At 34.7% G+C, this 27316-nt stretch overlaps 1 protein-coding gene across 1 annotated transcript; it reads left to right on the top strand.

Moving 5' to 3' along the window:
• Nucleotides 1-344: 344 nt before the first annotated feature.
• ODF2L (outer dense fiber of sperm tails 2 like) lies at nt 345-19910 on the top strand. The gene is made up of 13 exons (XM_033000870.2): nt 345-518; nt 2066-2128; nt 2362-2433; nt 4219-4335; nt 7234-7419; nt 8527-8636; nt 9962-10097; nt 10656-10766; nt 11869-11973; nt 14997-15082; nt 15168-15330; nt 16238-16363; nt 18363-19910. The coding sequence occupies exons 1-13, from the start codon at nt 345-347 to the stop codon at nt 18489-18491; spliced, it is 1578 nt and encodes a 525-aa protein (XP_032856761.2). The 3' UTR covers nt 18492-19910.
• Nucleotides 19911-27316: the final 7406 nt, after the last annotated feature.

Consider the following 27316-nt stretch of genomic DNA (forward strand, 5'->3'; position numbering starts at 1 on the left):
ACAGGAAAGAGAAAAGCCATTGCTGTCTCCAAATGGGAAGAACTGTGCAATAAAACATAGTATCAGTGTCTGAGTAGGACTTGGCCTCCACCTTCACTGGCGGGGAGCTGTTTACCTTTCCCTTGTAGATGAGGTGTGTCCTGTGAGCAATCAATTTGAGGGTACATCCTGTGATACCACAGGCTTTTACCCTTGTTGGAAGTCATGAATGAGAGATTTCTTTGATCTTCAAAATTTCTTGTAAATGATTCTTCTGAGGAGCTGACTTCATTTATCATGATATCCTTGAATTAACATGATTGGTGTCATAACTGTAAATGATACTAAATGTTATATAATTATGAATGCTATTTCAGGGAAAAACTTGCATTCCACCTGGCGAAGCAGGAAAATGCTGCTCACTGATTCAGCTGTATAAAAAGGATTACCATAGAACTACAAAAGCCATCCAAGATGGAAAATATTTTTCTGATCTGAGCAAAGAATCTGACAGTATAGAAGACCAAATAAGCAAATATGTAAGGCTTAAACATAGAACTCATGCCAATGTACACTTCTTATGTGAGTCTTAAACTAACAATTAGTTTTATAATCTTCTTTAAGAGACATATTGGGAATAATTTTTTGTTATGTCCTGTGCACTAAGAGAGTTCCTGCAAAGTTTGAAGGAATTTGGTGGGCTATGTATATTAAAACAGGAGATGGATCACAATGAATTCCTGTTTAACAGTGGTGTCATGGAACTTGTACAGAAACCTGATGAAGACTGTAGGTTTCTTTTAAAATTAAATGTGACTTGCCATTGCTGACTTTCTTAGCTTTCTTTTGGAAGTCGTAAAGAACCTTTTATTCTTGCAAACTAACAGAGATGGGTGTTTATTCTGACCTTTTTTTTTTTACATTTTAGAGACAATCTTCTTGATTTTCAGGTTTTCTTAGACAATGCTAGCTGTCTTACAGCATGATACTTTTGTTGACCGTTAGAGAGAAAGTCCATAGAGAACTAACTACAGGAAAGGCATTTTTCCTGAGAATAGAAAGATAGTATGAGTAATTTAGGTTTCTGATCACTTCTCAATTCTGGGAAGTCTTTTAAGCCCTTCTAATTCTGCTAATAAATTACTGTGGGGTCACAAAACACCATTCCTGTTTATATGCTAGTTTTTTGCTGATATCAAATCTGACACAGTGTAGTCAGGAAATGATAGGACTACTACTGAATACCGTGTTTATAAATTTCCAGTACATGCGGAGGTGGAAATTTGGATGGAGAATTGGGGTCCATGTACTGACTTTACAGATAAACATGGGATCAAGATTACAGAGTATTCTGAGGAATTACCTACAGGCCAGGATAAGATGAGTGCTTTGCAAGGAGTTGTAGTAAAACTTTTGATGCCAAAGTTTATACCTTGAGGCAGTGGCTTTACCATCTCACTAGTGCAATTAAAATGTTTAGGATTTACATTCTGAAAGTCCGATGAGACTTTTTTTTGTTGTTTTAAAATCAAAAGTTAACCGTCTCCCAAAATTAGACATTTTTGAATGAAAAGCTTAGTTGGCAATGTTATAGGCACATAAATGCTCTCGGCTTTGTAGTGACAGTTAATGTAGGTTGATTTTTGTGATCTCCTAGCCTATGCTTTCTGGTTCAATCTTCAAATTCTCCTGTCTAATTGAAGTTCCTGAAAGGATTTAATACATAATATTAATCTTTAAAATATTACAAGTTGTACAAATGCTTTTACTATTTGACTAGGTGTTTAAATAACACTTAAGTATTTATGGAATTTAGAGTCCTTTTAGCTAAAATAAAGAAATTGGTGTATGGAATGACCCTAACTGGGTTTCTTCAGCTATGAAATTCTCTGCACAAAATAAATTGAATCTTTAGGTTTAAACAACTAACTCTAAGTAGCTTGTGAGTTTGCAAGCTTTTATATTCGTAAATACCAAATTTGAAAATGTAGCAAATTATAGGAACAAAATTCAAAACTGTTGAAAAAATGCTAAATCAATTATAATCGGAAGTAATTTTGTGATGCTTCCTGCTTCTGTCTTGCAGTTTAACAATAAAAAAATTGACGTTTTGATGCAGAAGCTAAGTGAAAATGAAATCCAGAATACTGTAAGTAAATTAAAATGTCTGTCTCTTTTTGTTGTATGCTGTACATCTTAAAGTGGCAACATCATGAGATCATACAATTTCAAGTGACAGTGGCAAAGTAGGAGTATTTGTGGTTTATTATCACAAAATGGAATCTTAGTTTTACAGCCAAAATGTTCATCAGTGTGCGTTACTGTTGCATTGTTGTGTACAGACATTAAAATAATTTCTTTGTTATTTTTTCTTCCATGAAGAACCTCAGGAGAAAAATAATTGAAAGGGAGAAACATGTTAAAGAACTTTCATCCAGGCTTCAGCTTGAAAAAGTGAGTGACCAATTCCGTTGGAATTAATGTATTCTTTCAGTGTACTAGATTCTTATTTACAAATTTTAAATTTTGAGAAAAGCAATTATTTCAAAGATCTATGAAAAAAAAGAAAATTCTGACAGATGTTTCCTACAGAAATGTCTTTAAACCATCAAAACTGTGTCCAAACCTATTAAGGGTACAGGTTATCCTTAACACTAACGTCCCATGGTTCAGGGAGGGGCATATATTTAGTCTAATGGCTTTTGGCTTCTTGTTTACAGATTTACAGTAGTTCTGGAAAAAAATACTTCTAATGAAATAATACAGAGTAAACTAAACAGGTACTGGTCACTGGTTTCCATGGCTCTTTGATCTCAGTGAGTAGGGAGAGGTAGTACTGGCAGCGGAGCTAGTATCATCTAAGGCTGACAAGACCTCATTCATTTTTTGAACCGAAGGAAGGGACTCGGTGCAGAAACCAACATAGAAGGAGAAGAATTGTCTGTCCTATATAAGGAGGTACTATAAAAGTTTCAAAATTATTTTACTGGTAGTTTAGCAATTTGTATTACAGTACTTGTATACCTAAAGTGCACTTCATGTGTATGCAATGCAGAGTGGTTCAGTGTTAGTGAAGGACAGAGTAGGCTCAGTTAAACCTTTAAGAGGACAGTGGTGTACTTCAGTTTTGTAACTCCTTGGGGTTTGTTGAGAGCCATGGTTCTTCTTTAAGAATTTTTCTTCGCTTAACCAAGAGAACATATCGCTTGGCTGCAGGATAAATTTAACTGGCTAATTGTAATAGAGGAGCCTTTGAGGGTGCCTCTTTTAATACCTGGCAATTGGCATGTCCATGTCTTTATTTTGAGGTGTAGCAGTATGTTTTCATATAAACATCCTTTTGCTTGAGAGTAGAAATTCTGAATAGAAAAGTTTATAAAGATTCTGAAGACCACAATGCCAGTAAACCTCAGCATTGATAGTATCTGCGCATCATGCTGTGCCCTGACTAGAGATCTGTCTAACATTGAACAATTTGGGGTGCCCAGCATCTGAAGGGATAAATTATTACCTATGCTGTCCCCTTGTTCCTTCTTATGTCATCTCCAATAAATGGCATTTTCATCAATACCTGACTGAGTCTGAGTCTGCCTTTCTTACTGGTATCTATAGTGAACACTTGCACGGGTGCATTACAATGCTCTTATAGTCTATACTGATAATATGACTTCTTTCTACCTGTTTTATTTCTTATTTAGAACGAGCCAAAGGAATCAATTTGCAAGAAATTTCGTAAAATCATCAGACCTCATTTCTGGTGACATAAATTGCCTCTTCCCTTATGCTTTATGTATCCCCCCAAAATTAGAGTTTGAATTAAATGTATCAGTACTTCTAATAGCAGGTGGTGGTCTTTGGTATTTAATGAAGATCAGTTCAGGTCTAATTAGGGCAGAGCTGATCAGTGTGGCTTAATTTTGGACTACCTGCTAGCTAGATGCCTTTTCTCAGCCTGGATTTCCGAGTTTGTGCTTCCAAGCCTTGTTCATACTACTTAAGGAGTCAGATTAAATTTGAGACATCAGTTATACATACATTCTTTCAAGTTTGTGAATTCTGTTTAACATGAATAGCATTTGTAACAAGTTACTTCTTGTGAATATACTTGAGACCATATTTTTTTCCAGCTTTTGAGGACATTCAGATGTCATTTAGAAACTAAGGCAAAGTAGAATATAAATGGCATCATGCAGCATATCTCCATAGACCAATAGATATGTGTTTATTTTTCTCTCTTAGGTCAATGTACAGAAAGAGGACCACTTGTCAAGATCAGTAAAGGCAGTACAAGCTCACCTGCAATGTCAGATTCAAAGAAAAGAAGTGGAAAATAAGGAATTAAAAGTGAAAATACAGGTCAACATATTTTTACTTATGTTTCAGTTTATCTGAAAAAAATAGCAGTCTTACTGTGGTCAGAGTTTAACTCAGATATGGGTGTTAAATCTTGAAGTACCACTTGAAATCAAACTCTTGGTAAAAGAAAAATCCCAAACAATAAAAATCATTAGCATTTATATTTTGCTCAGTCTGCCTGACCACACTATCTTAATTGCAAGGGTGGGGTTTTTTCTTCTCAACTTGTGCATACCAGCAGTACTGCTGAGGAGGAGTTAAGCACACACAGAAGCATTTGCACTCACCTAGCTGTGCTATCTAGAAGATAGATATCAATCACAAGGCAGTCTCCAAGTAGTCAATAAAAAGAGATAAGCAAGTCTCCAGGATGTGTTTCTGTTGTAAATTAAGGGTGATGAATCATCACCTGCTTCTTTTTATTGACTGTGAAGGAATCAATAAACCTGTAATACTGACTGAAAGAGAAACACTTAAGTCCAATGCCTAACCTAACATTGTTTAAAGTAGGTGACTTTCTTTCCATTTTCTCTTCTAAAAAGCAAGAGGTATATTTGGGCATTTGCATCAGTTACTGGCTTAAGAATAAGGCAAGGAGGAGGTCCTGTGTCAGAGGCTAGAGCTGTGTGTGGCCTCAGATTTCAGTATCTGAAACTTGTCAAGAACATAGGCATGAATGAGAGAACACTGGCTAAAAAATAATGTATTTATAATTCTTAACCTTTTTTTAGTGGCATACATCCCCTATTAATCGTATCATTTGAAGTTGCTAAGGAACCTATAGCAACTTAATTTCAAAAAAAGTAACCTATGTCTGTGTTTAAATACCTCGAGTTTTCTTCTGAATAAAAATTGCTTTCTTGTTCTACCTAGTACAATTACAGAATTCCAACATTTTCATTAGATAAAGTAACTTGATATACAGCTATTTCATTCAATCTTTATTTTAAAGTTTTGTTTGTTTGCTCTTCCAAAAGTGCTGAAGTCAGTTGCTAGCTTAAATCCTGGTGATGATTTTGTTACTATCTGGACAAAAGCTTGCAAAAGCTTAGCATTGCCCTTAGGAAATTAATTCTCTATTTAAATTTACCTCAGCCACTGAATAATGGCCAAAGCACTTATTCTTAATGTGGTTGTGACCTCCTGTGGTTATAACAGGGGATAACAGTTGTTTACTCATACCAGCAATTAAAGAAGTCTGTACATAGACTCAGATTTTCTATTTACTCTATTTATTGAAGGTGTTCTGCTGCCCCGCTCTGCCCTCTGCCCCCAAATCATGTCTTTGTTTATTAAATGCCCTATGAGCATCTAGATATGAAAACTACTTCCTGCATATTTGGGCCTTTTTATAATTTCAGTTTTTGAAGTAGTACTTTTACTTTTTGGTGAGTCCCAGTAGCTGAGACCATCTTTTACTTGGAAAACCACTTATATTTTGCACTGATTGTGGAATAGTTTTGGGGCCATTAGCAGGACCTATACTGCTGGATATGCTCTCGTGCATGATATGAGTATTTTATAGCAACTGGCAAATAGTATCTTGAATAAGGCTGGCATGTTAACATAGTCAGTAAATGGCATGTCATTCTGGTCTTCATTCATGTAGAACATAATTAAGTGTCAGATCTAGACTTATAGGAAACTAATGCATTAATCATTCTTACAATTAGGATATTATCATGTTTTAATGTCTGGTCTGTTTTTCTATTCATATTTAAATAACAAGGGTATATAGATGAAAAATAAAAAAGTCACAAAGTTAGGGAGGTCACCTTCCTGGATTGGATGGGATCAGTACACTGCGTTCATCAGCGTGATACAAAAATCTAGTTAGTCAGAAAAATTAACAGCAACAGAAAAGCTAATATAATAACAGTTGTAGAACCCAGCTTTCATCTCAATTGCATTGTGCACATTTGATAGTATATTTAAATGCATTAAAACTGCATTTAATGCATATGTATCTTTAGATGTATTTAAATAAAAATACATTCAATGCAAATGTATTTTACTTCCTGAGTGCTGCAAAATCAAGCAGTCAGAAAATGATAAGTTATACTTACAATGTGTGATTTACCGCTGTGGTTTAAGCTATATCATAGCCTGTTTTAACTACCTTTAAACAATTGTCTGCTGTGGGCAAGGCAGTGCTTAATCTTTTCTTTTTGCATTTTATCCTTTACTATCCATTGAACACAAAATACAACTTTCCATGAAAAATAGTTTATTCACTAAACAATTCTGTTTCATTAATAAAGTGGGGCTGTTATATGCATGGGAAAAAAGTCAGAGATCTTGCAAGAAAATAGTAAATGGTCATCTAATCACAGACCATATTGTAATACCTATATTCAAGGAAAGACACCAGCTGTTCCTACCTTTTCAACTTAAAAAAACCCAAATCCAAGATCTTAAGTTTCATTTTCAAATTTCTTATACAGTTATACTGAATATACTAGTGAATATCACTAGTAGCATCATTAAGGTAATATTCTTTCCAGAAATCAGTCACTAGGGATGATGAAACCACCTTTATTATTCTCCTCATTAATAGGTTTAACATCCATGCCATGCCTTCTACATTGAAATTCTGCTTTCATTTCCAAGAGCACACAGCAATGGTTATTTTGCTGTCTTTCCCCCTACTCCTGCCTGCTTCTGTACCTTCTCGACCTCTTCTCTTGATCATCTTTGTAATGGGTTTCCCACGATGTATTTTCTCTTGCCTGCTGCTGAACATATCTTGGCTAGCTCCTTATGTCAATCACAAGATTTGAGATACAAAGACATTATGGAAACAGATTATAGACGTAATTGGTATTCTTGATTATGTTATGTCACAAAATGATCTGTAAGGTACAGAATTTGAAGAGTTGATGTTTAATTATACTGCAGACTTTAGAAAAGAAAATAGCGGAGTGGAAACTTCAAGTTGGTGAATACAAGCATCAGATGTTAGCCTTAAAGGAAACAAGTGAGCAAAAGAAGACTGCTCTGAAAAAAGCAATCAGGTCCCAGAAACAAAGAGCTCGGCACTTTGAAGCAGCTGTAGAAAATTTAACCTCCAGAATAAGAGAACGTGTGAGTGACTATGCTGGGAGCAATGATATGCTGTGTTGTTTAAAATGAACAATTGGGAGACTTTAATCTGTGGAAAACAGGAAAAGTTGGTTGGTCATGCTGTGTTTGTATCTCCCTTATTTTTTTACTCCTTGGTTAAGGAAAAAAGGTTGTTGTAAGTGACAGGCAAACTGTTACTGCATTCACTGCCTTCGCTTTGTTAAAATTTAGTGAATGTCTTAAGCCATGAGGTTGTACACTTCAAACTGCTGTAAGTAAGAGGACTCTGATCAGCTTTCACTGACACCTCTCCTCATCTTCCTGTTAGACCTTTATGGATATTCATTGAGAAGTATAGTATGTTAACTGAGAATCCATGATTGGTGTTTGAAGTCTTAGCTTTCTGTTTCTAAACTGCTTGCTCTGAACCTTTTCAAAATCCAAGTACAAAACTTCCTTAATCCAAATTGTTCCTTAGATTCTTGCCCTGCATATCCCTACAGTGTGTAGTTGTTCAAAAAGGCCAGGTGGATCAGAACTGTGCTGAGATCTTTATTGCCTTATTTAGATTTCCTAGAGTATATTTTCATACTCTTAGATGTGTTGCCATCATTTTGGATATGTTAGTATTAAAGATATATTTTTCCAGTTAGTATACCAGGAGGTGGTTAATAGCGTTTTTTGTTTTCTTCGATCTTTGTGAGAAAACAGTAGTGAATCTTTAAGTACACCTAGCAGTACAGAGGGATGGCAGTTAACTCCTGAACTTTTGATGTTTTGTAGTCACACTGTTGTTTTCTTTGTTTTTCTTTCATTGAAGACCTAGTTTCAAGATACACATGTTGGTTAATTATCCATAATTCTACAGTTGATATACAATGCCAGTGTTTAACTGTGTCTCTGCCTTGAAAGTATGTCTGTACTTAGACTTTAATATTTTTAAATGTGCATAGTTTTGTTTATTTTCTTTTGAGATAAGACAAAATTTACGTTGCTTTGTACTAGGGAGATCCAATAAAGCCATCTTATATTACCTATCTCCCGTGTTTAAAAAAAAATTGTAGAACTAGATGGCATTCTTCAGTGGCATTCTTTTGCTACCTAATCTGTAATTCCTGTATTCTCTAGGAAGTCAAACTGTCTGAGATCCTGTCAGTTTCCGATATCTGGAAAAATGACCATGGTAGAATGGTTGAAGGAAGGACAACATTACAAATTCAAACAGAAGATCTTAAAAAGTAAGTTACATTATTGGCCCATTTTTTTTTGTTTCTGTAGTCACAGTGTTGATAGTAGTGTAGTACTCAGTGTTGACAATGTAAACAAGTTTATATATTCTTATTTTAAGATTCTGAGCAGAATCGAGAAGTTGGAAACTAGAACAAATTTAAGATTTTTAGCCTTCTCTCTGCTGCATTTCAAAAGGTTTTTTAAAACTTCATTCCCCTATACAAGTAAGGAAGATTTTCTTTCCACTGCATACTTCTGATCAGCCTGAACTTGCTAGTAGCTACTATGCTGATTCCTTAGAACCACTTGTTTAGTAACTGGTTCAACAGCTTGAGTGTTAACCCTTGTGTCAACTGCAATATATAAGAAGGTTCTTAGGCTTCTAGTTTCTACTTCAGACTAATGATGGCAAAATTATTTCAGTTCCACTAATGTCTCAGGCCACTGGAGGATAGAGAAGGGTTCCTCTTGGACGAGCATTTGAACAGTTCATTCTTGTAAGCAGAAGCAACACAAAATTGTCCAGCCTCATTCAAACTATGCAGTCAAATCTTACTGTACACGAAGTATATGCCATTGTCTTTGGCAAACAGTGACAAATATCCTGTTACCTCTTCTGTCAGTAGAAATATGGACTCTAATTCAAACAAGCCAAAGAAACTGATAGGTGCCTTTATGCTAGGTCTCAGGTAGAATGTTTATTTTACAAAAAACTTGATTCATGCTCAAATATGTAACAGCTCAGATTCAGGCTTGCCTTCTGTTTTTGTTTTAGAAAAACTGATATTTCTGAAAATATTTTCAGCATATTTTAAAATTTAACAGTTGTTAAGGTACATGACATCAGTCCAGAAATCTGCCCACCCCTCTATTGGTCCGGTGTAGATGAGGAGGCATCTAGGAAAGAATAAGAAAAGGGAAGCATCTATGATACTTCCCCCAAGTACTCATTCTGCTTCCAACAGGTTTTTGCTGTTTTTATTTCAGCTGAAAGTATAAGTGTTTGCTTGAAGTGTACCATTCTAAGAAGACTTGTTCAACTAGGCAAACAGCGAAACAAATTTAATTGTTTAACTTCATTAACATGAAAAGCAAATGGTGAGGCATAGCACAATTTGTTGCTTTTGACAATGGAAAATACCATTCCTATCATTTTGGATAGTTTTTTATTTCAATAGATGCTGCTTTCTTGGGATGCTTAAATGCATTCTCCCTTTTTTTTTTTTTCCAATAAGAACAGTGGAGGAGTATGTGTTAAGGTACCATTTAATTTGCATAGTGATAGTTTTGGAAGCATTGTGTATTATACAGAAGTTCTTGCATATCTAACAAGGCAGATCACAAGCCTTTTGGAAGACCTGAAAAGAAAGGAGAAATGGAGAAGAAACTCAGATGAGGAAATTCTTGGAAAGTTAAATTCTATTAACTCTGAAAATGAAAAGATTTACCTTGAAAATGAAAAATTAAAGGTGAGGTCATTATAAATCATTGTTGAATGGCTCTGCATTTCTGAATCATTAATGAAGTAACCACATAAATTCCCTTTGGGCCTTCTGTCTAGAGATCCCAAACCTGTAGAATAAATTTTGCCATCCATTTTTTACAGTAGTGGAAATGAGGCATTGAGAATTTATCAGTGTAAATCTATGACAAAGCTAGGAACAGGGTTGTCTAATCATCTGTGTGCTTAACCAGGATGCCATTTATTTTACTGTCAGTAGCTACAAATTGCTTAACTAGAAATTGTTCTTTTATGTTGTAAAATTTTCTGTCAAATTAAAGAACTGAGTTTAGCTCAATAATTAATTCCAACTTTTAAAGGGTTTACAGGTTTTGTATTGTATTTATACTCCAAAGTAAATGTCCTCATGAGCTGACAAATTAACTGTGAGCTACCATTTTTGTTTGATAGAATAAATAATTGTGGCACTCTTTTTAATGCTTGCAGGTGACTTGCTAGTAATATTGTATTGTAGATTTTGTTATTTTAATAACACAATTTTTATATTTTCTATATTTTAATCAAGGCTTCCCTTGCTACATTGGAAAGCAGTACTGTTTCTGTTGAAAATGAGCTGCTAAATCTACAAGAAAAGGCAAAGCTGCAGGAAAATCTTGTTGAACAGTATAAAAGTCAGGTGACTAGCATATTTGAAATGTTCAAGTAGGTTTTTTAAATTTTTAAGCAGTTTTGAAGAAATTATAAAGGTTTTGTTTGTAATAAAATGAGATGTATTATCATGGTCATTGTAATACTGTCATAACATTGAGGGTGATAGAAAAGAGTGCCATTGCAAACCATATCGAAGAATAGTTTCCACACTATTACTAGTACATGTAATCTTTACTGGATTGTGTGAAGCCCAAATGAAGCTCCTTGAAGCCAACAGAGCTAATTACATACTTGTTAGAAAATATTTGCTTCCTAAAAAGCAAGTTGGAAAGCCAGTAAGCTATATTTTAAAAATAAAATTTGAGTATGATGACTTTAGTGGATATATCCAATGATATTTTACCTCTCCTTGGTCATATCTTTGTTTCCACGTTCCTAAGAACAGTCAGCCAATACTCAAGTACTGTTGTAAGAGTCTTTTTCTTTACATAGGTAGCTCCACATTGAAAATACCAGCAAAACATACAAACCAGATTTAAAATGGGCTTTATTCACACATTCAAAGTTGTATATATTTCTGCTATAGTATAGACACCATTTCACCAACAGTCTTCACTTATCTCTCTTTAAAATCATTGACAAAAGACATGACACAAAATCCAAGCGCAGCTAGTGTGTCTTGTCTGTGGAATGCATCACCACAATTAAAGTTGTTGCCAGCTTTAAGATGGGGTGTGTCATTCCAAGGAACAGCCAGCCTTAAGCTGTGAGTGGGATGAAATTCCCTGGCTTGTGGCTGTGGTGACTCCAGATGGGAACTGTCGGTGGTACTTGCTATCTGGGACAAAAGAGTGAGTCATGCTGGCTGCTTCTGTAGCACAACTGTAGCTCATTCTCCATTGCTGAAGACAAAATACTAGTATCAGAGTGCTCTTTATCGGATTACCCTTTTATGCTTGCTGTGGTGAGTAGGATAATGAAAATAAATAACTTAATATAATGACAAATACTGTGATTATATTCAGAAATCAAAGGTTTTCCTCTATGCTTCATACTAATGATTCTATCTTTCCTGTATTTAAAAGAAATACCTTGCCAATGTATGTGAAAAATATATCTTGTTCTAGGTACAAAAATTACAAACAGCAGTGGAAGAATTGAAATCCAGATATGAAACAGTCTTAGATGAAAACAAAAGAATAACAGAAAACAAATTTTTAGAATTTGATAAGGTAAGTTTTTCAGTAATAAAGCAAGTTTCCAGACAATTCTGTAGCACATTGATCTTTCCTACATTATTGTGATCCACTTCTTAGAAGTCAGAAGGTACTGGCTCTTTTTCTTTTTTCCAATTATAAAATTTTTTTTAAATTCACTGAATGTTTTACTAAATCCTACATGTGAGCTAGTGTTTTTTTGAATACTACACAATTGCAAATGGGTGAGAAATAGTTGCCAAAGTAATGACTGAAGAGTTGGGCTACTACTTTAGAATTTGAGAATTCTTTTATCACTTGTAAAAATGTGATTTTGTTGTGGATGATTTTAAAACTAGATCTCTCAACAGAACAACTGTGAGAGTTGTGTAGGAAAGCGAATTTACTGTAAGACTGTTTTGTGTGTTTTAACTAGCAGTTAAAACAGAGAATCCATACAGAGATGAGTTTTGAGTTTTTCAGCAGATGGAGCTGAATACTGGAACAGCGTTAGCACATTCTTAAGCACCAGAAAACAATACAAAATTGGTAGGAAAATCACTTTCCTCAGTTCCACAGCTCATCAAAATACATACTCTTTTAAGCGATAAAGCTGAGGCAGGGACAGGTTTTTCATCGCCTGCAATGTTCTGCAGGGAACAGATTTAGTCCTCACAGAGAAGTGTTTTAGGTGTTCATTTTATTTCATACTAACTTTATTATTCCATGATTAAGTTGTAGAATGGAGAAAAATACTTTCTGATCTCATAAATACTATTTGCACAGCATTGTATGTGGCATTGTATATGGTATTAGGTGTTGCCCTCTTTTCGAATACTGCAATAGTTGTATAGTCAGAATTTTTCCCGCAAGCTGCTTAGTGTGTCTGTATGCCATCTCCCAAAATATATTGCAATAAAAACAAAAATTAAAATTTGGGTATTGCATGATGAACTACTAACACTCATAATTTTGTAAATGTGCATTGTGAGTGTTACTGAATCTTTAGTGTAGTCACCAGTGGTGAACTTGTAACTGTCAGTATTTTATAAAATAGGTGATATTATGCAACTTGTATAGAATTTCAGATTTATTACATGGAAAGCCATTAATTATTACAAAAATTAATTTATGTTTTTACATTTACATTTTTCTCCTGTGATGCTAGGATGCAGGTGAGGGACAAAATGGAGGCTAAGTTAAAGGAGTTAGAACATGTTTGTGACTTGCTGAAAGTAGCTGAGCAAAAGCAGCAAGGATATCAGGGAAAGCTTACGTCCTGGGAAAGGATCTGTGAATAGAAATGCAAAACCCCTAGGGAGCTGCAGGTTCAGGTGTTTAGAACATGCTGATTTTTTTTAAAGATAAATGAGAAAATTATGTAGAAGGAAGTCTCTGGAACATTTTTTTCCTATTAGCATGTGTGACAGTTGTGCTGTTTCCTTTGTTATTTGCTTCTTAAACCAAAAGTTTCTTCTGTAGAAATAGCATAATGCAAATAAAACTATTGCCAACTGTATTTACATGATTTCAGTATGTGACAAGACTAGTTACTTTTAGATTCTCTGTCATTTAAGTGAGTATATTATTAATCTTTTTGAATACTTGTGTCCTGAGATGTGTTGCAGAATTCTTCCCTGGAAATAAATGTGCAAGTCTGGTTATTATTATAGAGAATACTGTGCTAGCATGAATGACAAAGATGTTTGAATCAGTAGGGTGTGCAAGGGTCTTAATCGTCTTCCTTTGTCAGTGGGAAAACTTCAGCTGAAACACAGTGATTCTGTGTCCCTATAGACTTTATATGCTTATAAAAAAAATGGCTCTTGATTTTGTTTTAAATTTCTTCTCAAGATGATCTTTATAGAGTCAACTTTTGTTCTTGTTTATATAATTTTAAATACTCCTTCCAGGAATGTGCATAAACTCATAAACTCATCCTTGCTTACAAAAGTACTTAAGCAACAGCTAATTTTGAGGCACATATGTAAAATGATGTGTGTAGTTTTAATCTAACTACATGTTTTCCTGAATAAATGCAAAAAAGACCTATTAAATATAGTGAAGGAATTTGGAATATAATCACTAGTCTGGTGGAAGAGCAGTTACAGTTCAGCATTAAATCTTGGTAAAATCCTTTAGAGATTCTGACCCTTGATCCTATGACCAGAATTCAGAAGAATTCCTTCTGAAGTAACTGGACCATGTACAGAAACCCTCTTCTCGGTTCAGCTGGACCAGAACATCAGTTTACTACCCTTCTGATGAAGGTTTCTTCTAGCTGAACAGTCTATAATTCACATAAACAAAATCAACCAGATCAGCTCCAATTACTGGATGGAATTGCTTGGAGTAGTCCAGAGAATGATGTAGGTAGTCCCTTCAACAGCAGTGCCAGCAGTCTGGTGATGCTGCTATTTATTGCTAATCCGCTGGTGGTGGATGGTAACAAGAGCAATATTCTCATCACTACTGTTACAAGATTTAAAAGAAAACATAAAGGTTTGTCAGTCTGGATGCTAGTCAGGGGAAGACAGTTTGGCTTCTTGCTTTCTTCAACTGATGCTACTGATATGTTTCTTTTTATGAACTTGATTGTCTTTTTTGATATTTGCGGCTTGCTAAAATTCTTCGCCAGTGCTACACTGTTCTTCTGTGATAACTGTATATATATGTGGTATCATTTTATGCTTCCTGTGACTGTAGTATGAGGGAACTTACATTTACTGGAATCTAAAGCTTAAAGAGTCAAAGTTCACAAGGAGGTAGACCTGACCAACTCCTAGTACACAAGGCTGCATGAGCAGCATATGGGTGTTGTTAGGACTTCATTATATAACCGATTTTCAGTTTTAAAGTGTTCACGCAAGGTTTTAGTATGCTACTTTGGCTGTATTTCATTTGTGTTAAATACAAGATAATGTTTACTTGAATATAATATAGTGTTTACCTGAAATTACAGTTAAATTGTTTAATTGGATTTTAGTAGGCAAACTTACTTTACTCTGTAATATTCTGTATATAGGTCTCCAACTAGAAACGAATTGTCATTTTCACAGGAGGAAGACAGTGTAGCTTCTGTGGGCAGTCATTCCGTAGAAGAAGAAAACCATAACATTCAGAAGAAATATGAAGATCTTAAAAGGTAACTTTAAAAAATCTGACTGCAATTAATTCCTACACTTTTCTGCTATAGTGAATTATAATGCATTAATCTGTTTTGCATAAAGGCAATTAGAAAAGATGGAATATCAAAATGAAGAACTTGCTTGTCAGCTCAAAAAAGAAGATGAGACTCTTCGGTGCAGTAAATTGCAGCTTGAACAGAAAATTTCAGAATATAATGGATTAACTAGACAACTGGAATCTGCTTTGGAAGAAGGGAGAAAAATGGTATTGATTTAATACATCATCCATAAAATAAGATCAAGATAATCTTGTCATCTTGACTTTTTATATTTTATAATAGCATTAAAAACAAATGTGCTTGAGAAGGAAAGGTGGTACAAGATTATTCTGCATGTAGGGAGCAATACTAAAAGGTTACTGGGAATTTCTGCATGTTTAAATATGGATTGCCCAATTCAACTTCTTTGGGGAATTTGGATCATATTGAAATTAATGACAAAGTTCAGTGGACCAACATTTCACTATCTCTTTTTGGTGACAAATCAAAATGCTTTAAGCACCTAATATAAAATCCCACACATACGGCAGAAACTTTCTTAACAAAAGCTTAATCTTGTCTTTTTCTTTCTTTCTTTAGAATAGGCAGCTCACAAGAACTTCGGTGTTGAAACCCTTCCCATTTTAGAGGAAGGCTTTGCACATTTTCAATATTAAGCAGAGATTTGTAATTTGTAGAAAGGATGCAAACAGTAAATCGAATGAAAGAGGAAATGCGACAATTTAGATTGCAGTGAATTATATTAGCTTAATCAGAAAATATGTATGAAGTTGTAATTTCTCAGATTAATCATGTTGAAATAAACTATCTGAACTAGCTTAGTACTGTCTGAGCCTATTGATTTGGTTTTGAAAAAATAAGAAGTTTCACTTAACTTACAAATAAATTACAAAACTGTCTCCCTCCCAATAATGCTACTTTTTTTTTCCCAAATTGAAACCTTTAGCCAGAATATTTCCCAGGTTTGTTTATTTTCTGTGCATGGAAAATAACTAAATTATTAGATGACAGAATAGGAAATAGAGCTATTAATGCTAATATATAAAAAAATAAGTTGGTTTGGGCTTTAAGTGGAAGTAAATATACATAATTTCTCTCTCATTACTATTATAGGTAGCTGAAGAGTTGGAAAAAATGTCATACAAAGAGCAAGCCCTTCAGACAAAAATGCTAATTCTTGAAACTGAATTGAGAGAGGGGCAAGAAGAGAAAAAACAACTCCTCTGCATATTTCACCATGTGAGTAAATAATACTGTTTATGAGTTAAGAAACTACTTATCACATCACTGTTTACAGTAAAAATTCCTTTTACTGAAAAACACTGCTAATACAATTGATACACACTTTTGGAAACAGCAAATTAATTCAACTTGACAATATATTTTGTATTTTGAAATTTCTAATAGACTTAGCAGATGTCCAATCTAACTAAATCACTGGAATAATACTGAGTTTACATCTCTCATTCAATCCAGTTTTCCCAGCAAGGCAAAAAAGCAAAAAAATATATGAAGTTGTAATTTCCCTCTCAGATTAAAGTTCAGTAAGCCTACCTAGTTTTGAATAAATGCGTAACAGTTCCATAATGATGTCATGATCTGTTTTTTTTAAATTTTCCTGAGTTGATTACAAGAATCTGATCTTACTGGAATTTGTGAAAAAGTTTCAGTTTATATACCAATGTGGCACATATATGTAGCTAGTAACAAGAGATACTCTGATTTTTCAATGTATCAAGACTTTAAATGCCCAGGCTTTGATGTGTTGATACTTAACCTATTCAGCAAAGCCACAGTCTAAGAAGGTATTTGGGATGAGTAATATTCTCAGAAAACAAAAAAAATAAACCTGATGTATTATTTTATCTAATCCAGAAAATTTCAGCAGATTTTTCTATTAATAAAATGTCAGACATAGCTGAATTCCCTAGACTAGTGGTGTCAAATCATTTGCTTTAATCAAAGTTTTGATACAGTTAGAGATTTGTCCTGTAATCAGTGATAATCAGCTGCAAAGCTATTTAAAATAAACATAGAAGATACTGAAAAGGTTTACTATCACTCTCCTACACTTTCAAAGAAAATGTTCTGTATTCTGACTTGAAGCATTCAAGATTAAAATCAAGTCAACCTAAATGCAAATTCTATTCAAGATTTAAATAAGACATCAGAGATATGCTTCTGAATTCAGTATGTTTTAATTAATTTTTATCTGTATCAAGTGCAACTTAATGTCTGCATTTACCTCAAGACAAAAGTGTTCTTAACACAATATCAGACATTGGCTAGTGATTTATTCTACTTCAAATATTTTTTCATAGTAGTTTCTTAGTATGTTAAAGTAAAATAAAAAATAAAGAAAATTTTCTTGTCTTTTGTCCTAGAAAAAATGTTTTCAAATGATTTCCATTTGAAGCTTACAGTTAAATTATAAATGTGAAAGATATATATATATCTTAGAGAAGAAATGTTCTAAATTAATTAATTGATTTTTATTCCAATTACATTTACATATAACAGAATGCATTATGGAAAATGATAAAATGGTCTTATTCCTGTTGTTGTAGTGAAAGTGCAAACAAAATAGGACTGTGAAGGTAACTTTCTTCAGTTATTCATTCTAACCTGATTATTTTTTTTCTAAAGCTGGATTTAAATCTGACAACTATAATTAATTTTTTTAAAAAATTAATTATTTTAACCAATTAGCATCTGAAATCTGTAATAGACGTAAAAGGGAATACCTGAATCTCTGTAGTGTTTCTGTAACAAGTGATCTATGGTGTGCATCATATGTATGGAACTAATGAGCAGGTAATACTGCTATCAAGCATCTTTTTTATATAAGGAACTATAGGTGTCAAAAATAATGTTTCATCAGAGATCAATAACAGATGTTTCCTTGAAAAATCAACATGAGAGAGAGTGTTAAGTCCGTAATAGATTTCAGATGCTAGGAATCTTTCATGATAAAAATTCACAAGGTTAGTTTCTATGTTCCCAGACCTTTTTTGGATTATAAACCTATTCAAACATGTTCTGTTTGGTCTTGACTCAACATAAATAAAGCTTCAATGTTTTGAGGCCTTTTGGGGAACTTTCAGTTTTGTGGAGCCTCTGAAAATTTTTACAGGTAAATAAGGCTTATAAAAAATAGGTACAAGTTGTGTTGCATAATTGTTGTTGTTAATTTGTATTTTATTTCTCAGGTGCATTGCATTTCTCTTTTTTTCTTTAGAATGAAAAGCACCATGAAGTACGTTTGAAGGAGCTGGAGAACAGCCTACAGAAGTCAGAGAACAAGAACCAGAGCATCCAGAATTATGTGCGCTTTTTGAAAGCTTCATACATAACAATGTTTGGCTGAATTCTTTAATTTCATTTATTTAATAATAAAGAAACTTTTCAAGATTTGGCTTTAACTCTTGTTGGAGGCAAGGATGTAGAGGCCTTACAGTATTTTGCAGGACTGAGTACTATAATGTTAGTTCTTCCCTAGGAAAACTTCTGCTGTGGGCAAGGAGAAGCAGGTCAGTCATCACTATATATCCTACTGGCTGGTCACGTATGGAAAATTTACCTGATATTACTGATATAAATATTTGTATTATTCATGAAACAGAAGTGAAAAGGCAGACTGCGTGACAATAGTGACAGGTTTGTAAGTGTGGGGTATGCACACAAAGTTGTAAATTGGTCTGTGAATTTACCACGTGTTAGGTCTTGTGCTCTAAAATTTTACATGTGGCTTTATAGGCCATAGAAATGCAGATGATCACAGATTACCTTTCAGTTCGCATGGGGGAAGAGAACACCCATGGACTGGTTGCACAGTAATTTGCATATTAATATTATATATTTGTCAGTCATTATACTTCTGTTACTGCAGAAGTCTGGTTGCCTTAGATAATGATACCTAGCCTATGAAAACAGATAACATCTTAGAAAGCGTTTGGTTCCCTTCCTTTCTTTTCCCTATAGGTTAGCACCAATACAACATGTGCTACTGTACTGCATGAAATAGTTGCCGCCACAAGGCTGTCTCATCCATCCTTTTTTCCCTACATCCCGCTATGATCAGGAGGATACTATAGTAATATTTCATAAATGTAAGTAGGAAATTATTTTAGATACAGGTACAGTTTAATCTCTGGATGTGTTGGTATACCCTTTCATAGTGACACAGCTCCAGTAAAGGTATTTCAGTATTTGTGTTTGAGTACAAGAGCTGCTGTTCTCTGAAGTGAATAAGACTGATTTATGCCTCAGGTTAAGCACATGTAAATATTCAGCTGGTACAGGGCTATCACAGAAACCAATTCTGAGAAAGTAATTGTTTTTATAGATATATGCTGTGATATGTTTTTTTGAAAAGTAGTAAATTCAGTTAAATGTATGTAATTCAGAATGTGTACTTAAAGAAGATATTTTTTGACTGAAAGCATAAGTTATTTCATACATGGACAATACATGTTTGCTAAACGTAGTATTTCATTGTTAGCTATTTATAATGTCTAGAATGTTGATGTTTTTTTCTTTTATTACAAATGCTTATCCATCCTAACAAATACTGATATGTGCTTATGGTCGGCTTGTGTGCACTTTTTAAAAGTAAAATTATCATTTATTATATATGACATGCTAGTAGCAGATATTTCTGTTAAAATTTGGGGGCTTTTGCATTACATGCACACACTTATAACCATATTTATATTAATTTTGTTCTGCTTGTGCTGCTTATAAAATATCAAAACCTTTTTGAAGGTCATCATGTAGGAAAGAAAGATTTCAGAAATAAAGTGTTGACTACAGTCTGTGCCTGTTTTTTAAAAGGTCATAATGGAAAATTGTATGCTTTTCATTGATAAATGATACAAAGATGTACAGTAGCTTGATTTCAGCCTATCTTTTACTATCCAGGAAAGTAGATTTTTTTTTTTTTTTTTTCTTCTTGTGTCATTTTCAAGAAATAGATCAGGAATTATTAAAGTTGCTGATGGCTTCAGGTACCTCTTTACCTCTAAATGTCTACAAACAGAATAAATTTAAGATATGTCAAAGTCTACATGACTTGATTTAATTTGTAAAATTAGAAATTTTTATTTTTTCAGCTCAAACCATAGTTTCCATTCTATTCATCTAGACTTTCTTTCCTTTTCTTCATATTCAGTCACTGGAATATACCTTCTTGATCTTTGAAGTCTTAGAAATATCTTAAAAATTAAGACAGCATTTTCCAAATGATGGTGATGTTTTTATGGCTCTCTATTACTGATTATGGTAACAATAAGGCTACTAGTCACAAAGATCACTTACTTTTTCTCTATTCCTTTTTGAATGGTTGCTAACTGGTCATGTTATTTGCATTTAAAATTTTTTTAGTTCGTTTAGAGACAGAAGTTGCTGTGGGTTTTTTTAATAAAGAAAATAATTTTAATTATTTTACTAACTATATAGGGATCTGGCATTTACTCTAGACCACTGCTTGTATTTTTAGTAACTGTAAAATACAGCTGAAGTAGTTCTTAGCTTTTTCATTTTACAACATAGAAAGCTGTGTGTCACGCTGCAGAATTCTTGGGTACAGCTATACTGAATTGATTATTTTGGGAGTCTAATATTTTTCTTTAAAGCAATTTATTTTTACTGTCTGCATCACATAGCAAAGTGACAGTCAATTTTCTAGGAAGAAACGGACTCATCATGCTTTCTTTTCTGGGAGTTTTCATCTCTAGATGGTTTTAGAAGCCCTTGATAACAGTGGTGTTACTGGCATCTCGCCTCTCAGCCTTTTTTCAAATGAGATTTTGATTTAGCATTTCCCCCAAAAATGCTTAATATGCTGCTGCAGTTTTCATATACAGTTAGATAAAACATCTTACTGCTTCAAATATGTACAGAAAAACTATCAAAACAACAGTTCCTGGTCCACACTGTACCTGCTTATATGATTATGTTTTCAGTAGAAACCAGAGATTCTGTGTGAAAGTTTGACCATATTTTCAATGACGTGCTTACCCAGTAGAAAGTCTTAAAGAGATTTTAGCTGGGTAAGAACAGAATAAAGAAATAAGATTAAAATGCTAGTATTCTCTATCCCACAGTATTTAGAAGATTTCCTAGTAAGAAGACATTTTTACCATAGACTTACTAAGGTACATAGTCAAATGTTATGCATTGTATGTGTTGTAGGACTTTCTGGTTTTGATAAGATCTTGTGTTAATTTTTCACAAGTGCTGACTCAGTATGGTCCAAGGTACATAAGAGAGCCCATGGCTGAACTGATACTAGTGTCTTTTTGCAAATCAAACCAAAGCCATCTGTATCTATATCTATATATTGCTTTATTTGCTACCCATGTTAAATAATTAGATCTTTTTCTGTAGACTCTTCCAGGAGTGGCTTAAGTGTGATTGTTATGGCCCTGTTTTTGGGTCAGTTTGTCCTGTCATTTATAGCTGGGTGCAGAGACACTCTGCCAGCAGGACATGCACAATTTAAAAGCATAGAGCAGTCATTTGTTGGCTAGCACCCACAGGAGGTAGCCAGGATTCAGTGAGCTATTAGGCCAAGCACAAGTGTGCTCTCTACCTCTCTAAGCTATGTGCTGGCCAGGCAGGCATCAGGCAGGTGGGAATAGTCAGGCTCTGGGGAACAGATCCCACTGTCGCTGGTTTCTCCTCTTCCACCAGCTTTGTCCTCACTGGTGACTTTCAAAATTGCATTTTAAAGTGCAATTTTGAGATCACGCTGCATTTAAATCTGTATACTGATGCATCTGTTTCTTAACGGGACAGGATTTCAGAGCTATGAAAATGAAGTGCTTTGAGGATGGCAGAGATGCTTTCTAGCCAGTGCATTTCCATATTCAATCATCATTTCAGAGCTTTAATTAGGTTAGATTGTAAGCATGTAGAGTCCTGAGATTGGCAGACCTTAAAGAGTTGACCTGATCTCCCTACTCCTGCAATTCTTTATTTGTGATAAAATGGACAGTAACACATCAGTGTTTCTTGCTGGTTTTGAGAAATAAAGGATCTGAAGTAGAAGATCATTATCTTATCATGTGCTTTAAATTTGTTCATGTATGGGAACAGAATTTAAAGCAGAAGCATGAGTCTTAGGGCTACTTGGGGCCCTACCCCCTTTAATCCTGTCTGCCAAGTAGCTTATTATTAGTGGCTTAAGGTTGATTGATGAAATTTGTCTATTTCCTATCTATGACACAGAAACTGCTATAAATCCTATTGTAAGACGGAGTCTTTCCCGTAAGAGCACAGAAACTCAGTAATTTCTCTCTGGAGACATGCCTCCATGAGGGATACCTTTATAGAAGCCACATAGCGATCATTGAGCTCCATATGGATGACTCCTCAGTCCAGTGTGATAGGTTACTAGCACACCATTTCTTCTGACTAGTCCTTTCATCTATTTAACGGTGAATTAAATCAACACTTGGATTTTTGTAAAAAGGCTAAGGACGGACCATTATTAGAGAGCTAAAAATATCTTCTGCTAGAATTGTGTCCAGCATCCTGCCTCAGAAGAGAGTCAGATTAGCCATTTTGTGACAAAATCACTTGTTGGTGATTTTCCTACAGGAAAAGTGACTTGTCTTCCTCCACTGACAAGCTGTTTAGCAGTGTAACATCTGCGTACAGCCCTTACTGTGCTGGGGGTCTAGAGCTGGCCAGCACAAACAGGGATCAAATCAGGGCCCGGTAGGAAAGGGTAGTGTGGGGTGTGAAGTAGATGCAGTGATTTCATACAGATTTCTTTTTGCTTTTTCAACAAGTTTCCTGTGGATCTTTTTAAGGCTGACATAGCTCAAGCGTGTTGCTTAAGGCCAGAGAAGTGTGAGCACTGTGTTGGTGCCCACTGATGGGGAATTCAAACAGTCAAAAGCATGAATTTATTTCAGTCCTACAGGTCACCCTGTTACTTATTTGGGTTCAGAATATTTTCTTCTGTACTTATGGCTGAACAGTAATCATTTAGCAGCTGTCACTCGATAGTAAAGATTCAAAACATCTGAAGGTGGAGTGTGTTTTATGTTGCCCTCTACATCTAACTGTACCCTTCATTCAGGATTCTTGGTGTAATGCTGTTGGCTTGCAACTTTGGATAAGACCTTTACAGCTATTAACAGTTCAAAGAAATATTATCCTAGTGATAAGCAAATCATGTCTGCTCATAGAAATTTAGTGCCTTTTAGTGGTTTTATTAAGAACAATAATATTGTTTCCAGGAAGTAACTGACTTATAAACAGGCCTTTTTTGTTTGAGTGTTTGACAGACCAGATCAAATACCCAATTAACATATCATAATACTTTCATGGCAGATTAATCTACTTCATTTAAAAGTGATAGGGAAAAGTATGTTTTTATTTGTAGAGAGACTGCTGCAATCTTGCCTTCCTCTTATGACAGAATAAACATAACATTCTGTTGGCTGTAAAACGGTACCTTCCAATTTATTGACTACATAAATATTTCATGTGCTACTCTTCCTTTTGGTGGTACTACTAAAAATTGAAACCAAGGCTTATTGGATAAGCTTTTCATGCTTTTCATCTAATTCAATCTTTCAAAAAAATCCTTTATAATATCTAATTTCTAGAGCAGCTGTTACACATCCAACAACCATCTCCAGATCTCCATCAACATTTCAGGCAGGCCAAGCCCTTGTTCATTATCACCGTGACCACATTCCTATTCTTAGCAAAGATTCTCCTTTGCAGAGCATCAGCCTACTCTGCTGTGGCAGCAGTCCACTTACTAATTTACAACTCCACCCACTAAATGCCACTGTGAATTATAAACTACTGAAGTAAACCATGTATTTTTAACAGCCTCAATTTTGCCATCATGCCTGTTTATAAAAGTCAAAGACATTTTTGAAGTGCAAAAATGCTAAGCTGGCATTTCAGGTTATTCTCCGGACATTGGCTATTCATCCACAATAAGGTTTCCTCCTCCTGTTTCCTCTTGAGAAAATCAGTACATTAATATGCTGAAAAATGCAAACTGTTTTGTACTAACATTTAATTCTTTTTCCAGAGGGCAAAATTTTAAGAAATCTGAAGAAAGAACCCAATCTAGGAGCTTTCAAATACTTTGCCAGAGTACAGGCAAATGTTACTGATTCTGCCCTAGGCTTTATTTCCAATTTGTTTCTGAATTTCTTACCGTGCAGTAGAATATGAGGTCCTGTGCTTTATGTACCATATAAAACACGGTAATGGCATCAACGTTTACATGGCACTGTTTAGGCTGTGTTGATTTTTTTTTTTTCTTAAACTGGGTTGCGTTGTAACAGAGATGACATTTGAACTTAAGTGGAATTTGCTGTAGCAGGCTGGTAGTCATTTATGTGTACTTAGCTTGAAGTACACAAGTAACCCCTTTGAGACAGCGAGTGATTCAGCAGCCAACTTTTTTTTCTACTGATTACTTTGTAGAGACAAACAATATACTTCATTGGTTGCCATGTTTGATAATGATTCGATAATCAGTACAATTATATTATGTAAAACATAAAATCCACCTCATGTCTGCAGTATCCTATCAAAGCTGTGAAGTACACGGAGTCATAAGTAGTGCTGGTTTATTTTTTTTTAAAGTGATAAGGCTGTGTAATTGTTTAAAACCAGCAAGCAGCAGAAGCATGTCACATAAGGTTTTAAATAACCTGTTCCTCTTCTACCATTGGTGCTCATTGTCTACCCACAATGTAGACTTCTTTAATTTTGCAAAACAGTAAAATGTCAGATAAATGGTGTCATAATGAAATTTCAGAACCAGTCAAGCTATGATAAAAGATCAGATCTTTGCCTAAAATATTCTCGAGAATCATTAAACTACTGTGAAAACTTTCTTGGAGACCTGTTTGAGAATTGTTACAGGCAGACAAAGTGGTCTAGGATTGTTACATTTTATTTTTTCTCAATAGATTCTGGCCTCCGTCTTTTTATGAGACACAAGAGCTTGAGTATGGTTTTGGAAAGGAAGGATGGTGGCTCTGAAAGATGTTCAACAGGATCAGAAGATCCTGAAATTAGTGGAAGAGAGCATCTCTGTAGGTGGCAGCCTGCTGTTGCTAAGAACAATCAAGAGAGGGGAGAGTGCCTTTAATAATATAAAATTTCATGCTTGCATTTCTCTGGAATTAAGTGTAAACTGAATGATCAGGTTTATCTTGTAAGAAATTTTAGTCCATATATATTTTAAAAAACCTAGTTTATTTCCATTTCACATAAATTTCCTACTTTTATTAAGTCTTGTTTTACTAAGATTATGGTTTAGGAGAAATTTCACATGGATATTTCTGAAGAGATATAATCCTACAGTGTCTCTTTAGAGAAAAAGGAAGTTCAAGTTCTATAAATGGAGAGTTCAAATACTGCTCTGACATTTACTGATGACATTCCAACCCTTAGTAATTCGATGCAGTTATACTCAAGCACCAAGATACAAAGCATGTGTGATGCAGAAATAGACATTTAAATGCTCCTTTGCATACTTGTATCTCCTGGGAGATTCCCCCAGACAGAAGCATTCAGAGGTGATAGTCCCGCTGATTTCTCTTTCAGTGTGCACATATAATAATGGAGGGGAGATGTGGTTGTCTTCTAATGACATGTTTCTAGTAGACCCGTCATCCCAAGATCTGAAAAAAAAAAAAGCTCCCCAGAATGAAATAAATCCCAGTAACAGAAACAAAAACTCCGTGCTCTTGTTTTGAGGAAGACATCATTTGAAACCTGCTAGGTACTGCTTGTTGATAGCATTCTTGGCATGGTTCCACTCCTGAACTTAGCGTGCTTAAGCAATACTCACATCTGCTGTGTGTACTGGGAACAGTGGTACCAACTGCAGTTCCTGTTTTTTATAAAATACTGCTTGCTAGGTTTCAGCTCTTCTGGCTTTCATTACCAAGCTAATGTCTGAAAACAGGATAACTTTATGATTTTTATACAGTAAGTCTTGTTTCTTTCTAGCAGCCTAGTAATTTCTCAGTTCTTGCCATCATATCTGGCTTTAAATGGTAAATATCAAGAATATTATTTCCCTTCTATCTTCTCACTATATTGAATGACTTAATTTCTGTGTTAAAATAGGAACTTTGCTCTATCCATCCATCTAATTCTGCCCCATTTGGAGCACTTTTTGGTATCGTATAATGGAAAAATAGTAGTTCTTTCTGTGAAGGTGTCTTTTGTGAAGTTTCAAATTTTGTTGTATTAGTCAAACAAAGAATGAAAACTTAAAGTGCCCAAGCATCCAGTTTTTCATAGGCCCTCTAAACATCCTATCTCATTTTGCCGTTTGGCAAACTCATGTTAGGAGATCTAACCACTCTCCACAGTTTCTAAAGGACACCTTGATGATTTGGTTGTCCTTTCTTTGAACAATATTAAAGTGACTTCCTTCCTTCAAACTTTTTTTCCAGTCAGAACAAACGCATTTTTAAATCATTTTCTAACACCTATTTTGGAAGTCAGATCAGAGTTACATTAGAAATTTTGAACACATTAGAGTTTAATGCCTGAGTTTTCTATTCATTGCAGCTGCAACAGTCCAAGTGAAGATGGAATTTAGCCCCCAAGCTTGTTGCTCGTATCCATTTTCTCTCTGCTTTACATCTTGCTATTTACATTAGCAGTAGACATTTCAGAAACTCTGGATGATGTATTTCCCAGGGATTATACAACTCTACAGTGAAGACTTTGTTTTGAATAACCATTTCATTTTTCTCACAAATGGCACATTTCAGTGACAGCTGTAATTTGGCCAATCAAGTACTGGAAACAAGACAATCATGCCAAAAAGACCTCAGTGTGAACTCAGCAATTATTCTCTGGCACTATTTTTTTCTGTTTGCCTCTAGCACACGTAGCCCAAATCTTACAGGAAGACTGTAACTGTAACTGCCCTCCCCAGTAGGTTCTCTACGAATCTCCTTACTTATTCAGGACCATCCTAAATTTGCTGTGTTTTCCTTTTTTGGCAAAAACTTATATTTTAAAATCTTATAGTTATTAGTCTCATGGTATCATTTACTTAAATAGGGGAAAAGTGTATTTTACTCTAACTATTACCTCCTGGATAAATATTGGTTTATAGTAGTGAACCTCATATTTCATTTTGTATGTCAGACTTTGCTTTCCAAAGTATGAAGAGATGCATCT

This window comes from Tyto alba, unplaced genomic scaffold, assembly GCF_018691265.1.
Source record: "Tyto alba isolate M040663 unplaced genomic scaffold, T.alba_DEE_v4.0 Super-Scaffold_1000006, whole genome shotgun sequence".
Classification (NCBI taxonomy): Eukaryota; Metazoa; Chordata; class Aves; order Strigiformes; family Tytonidae; genus Tyto; species Tyto alba.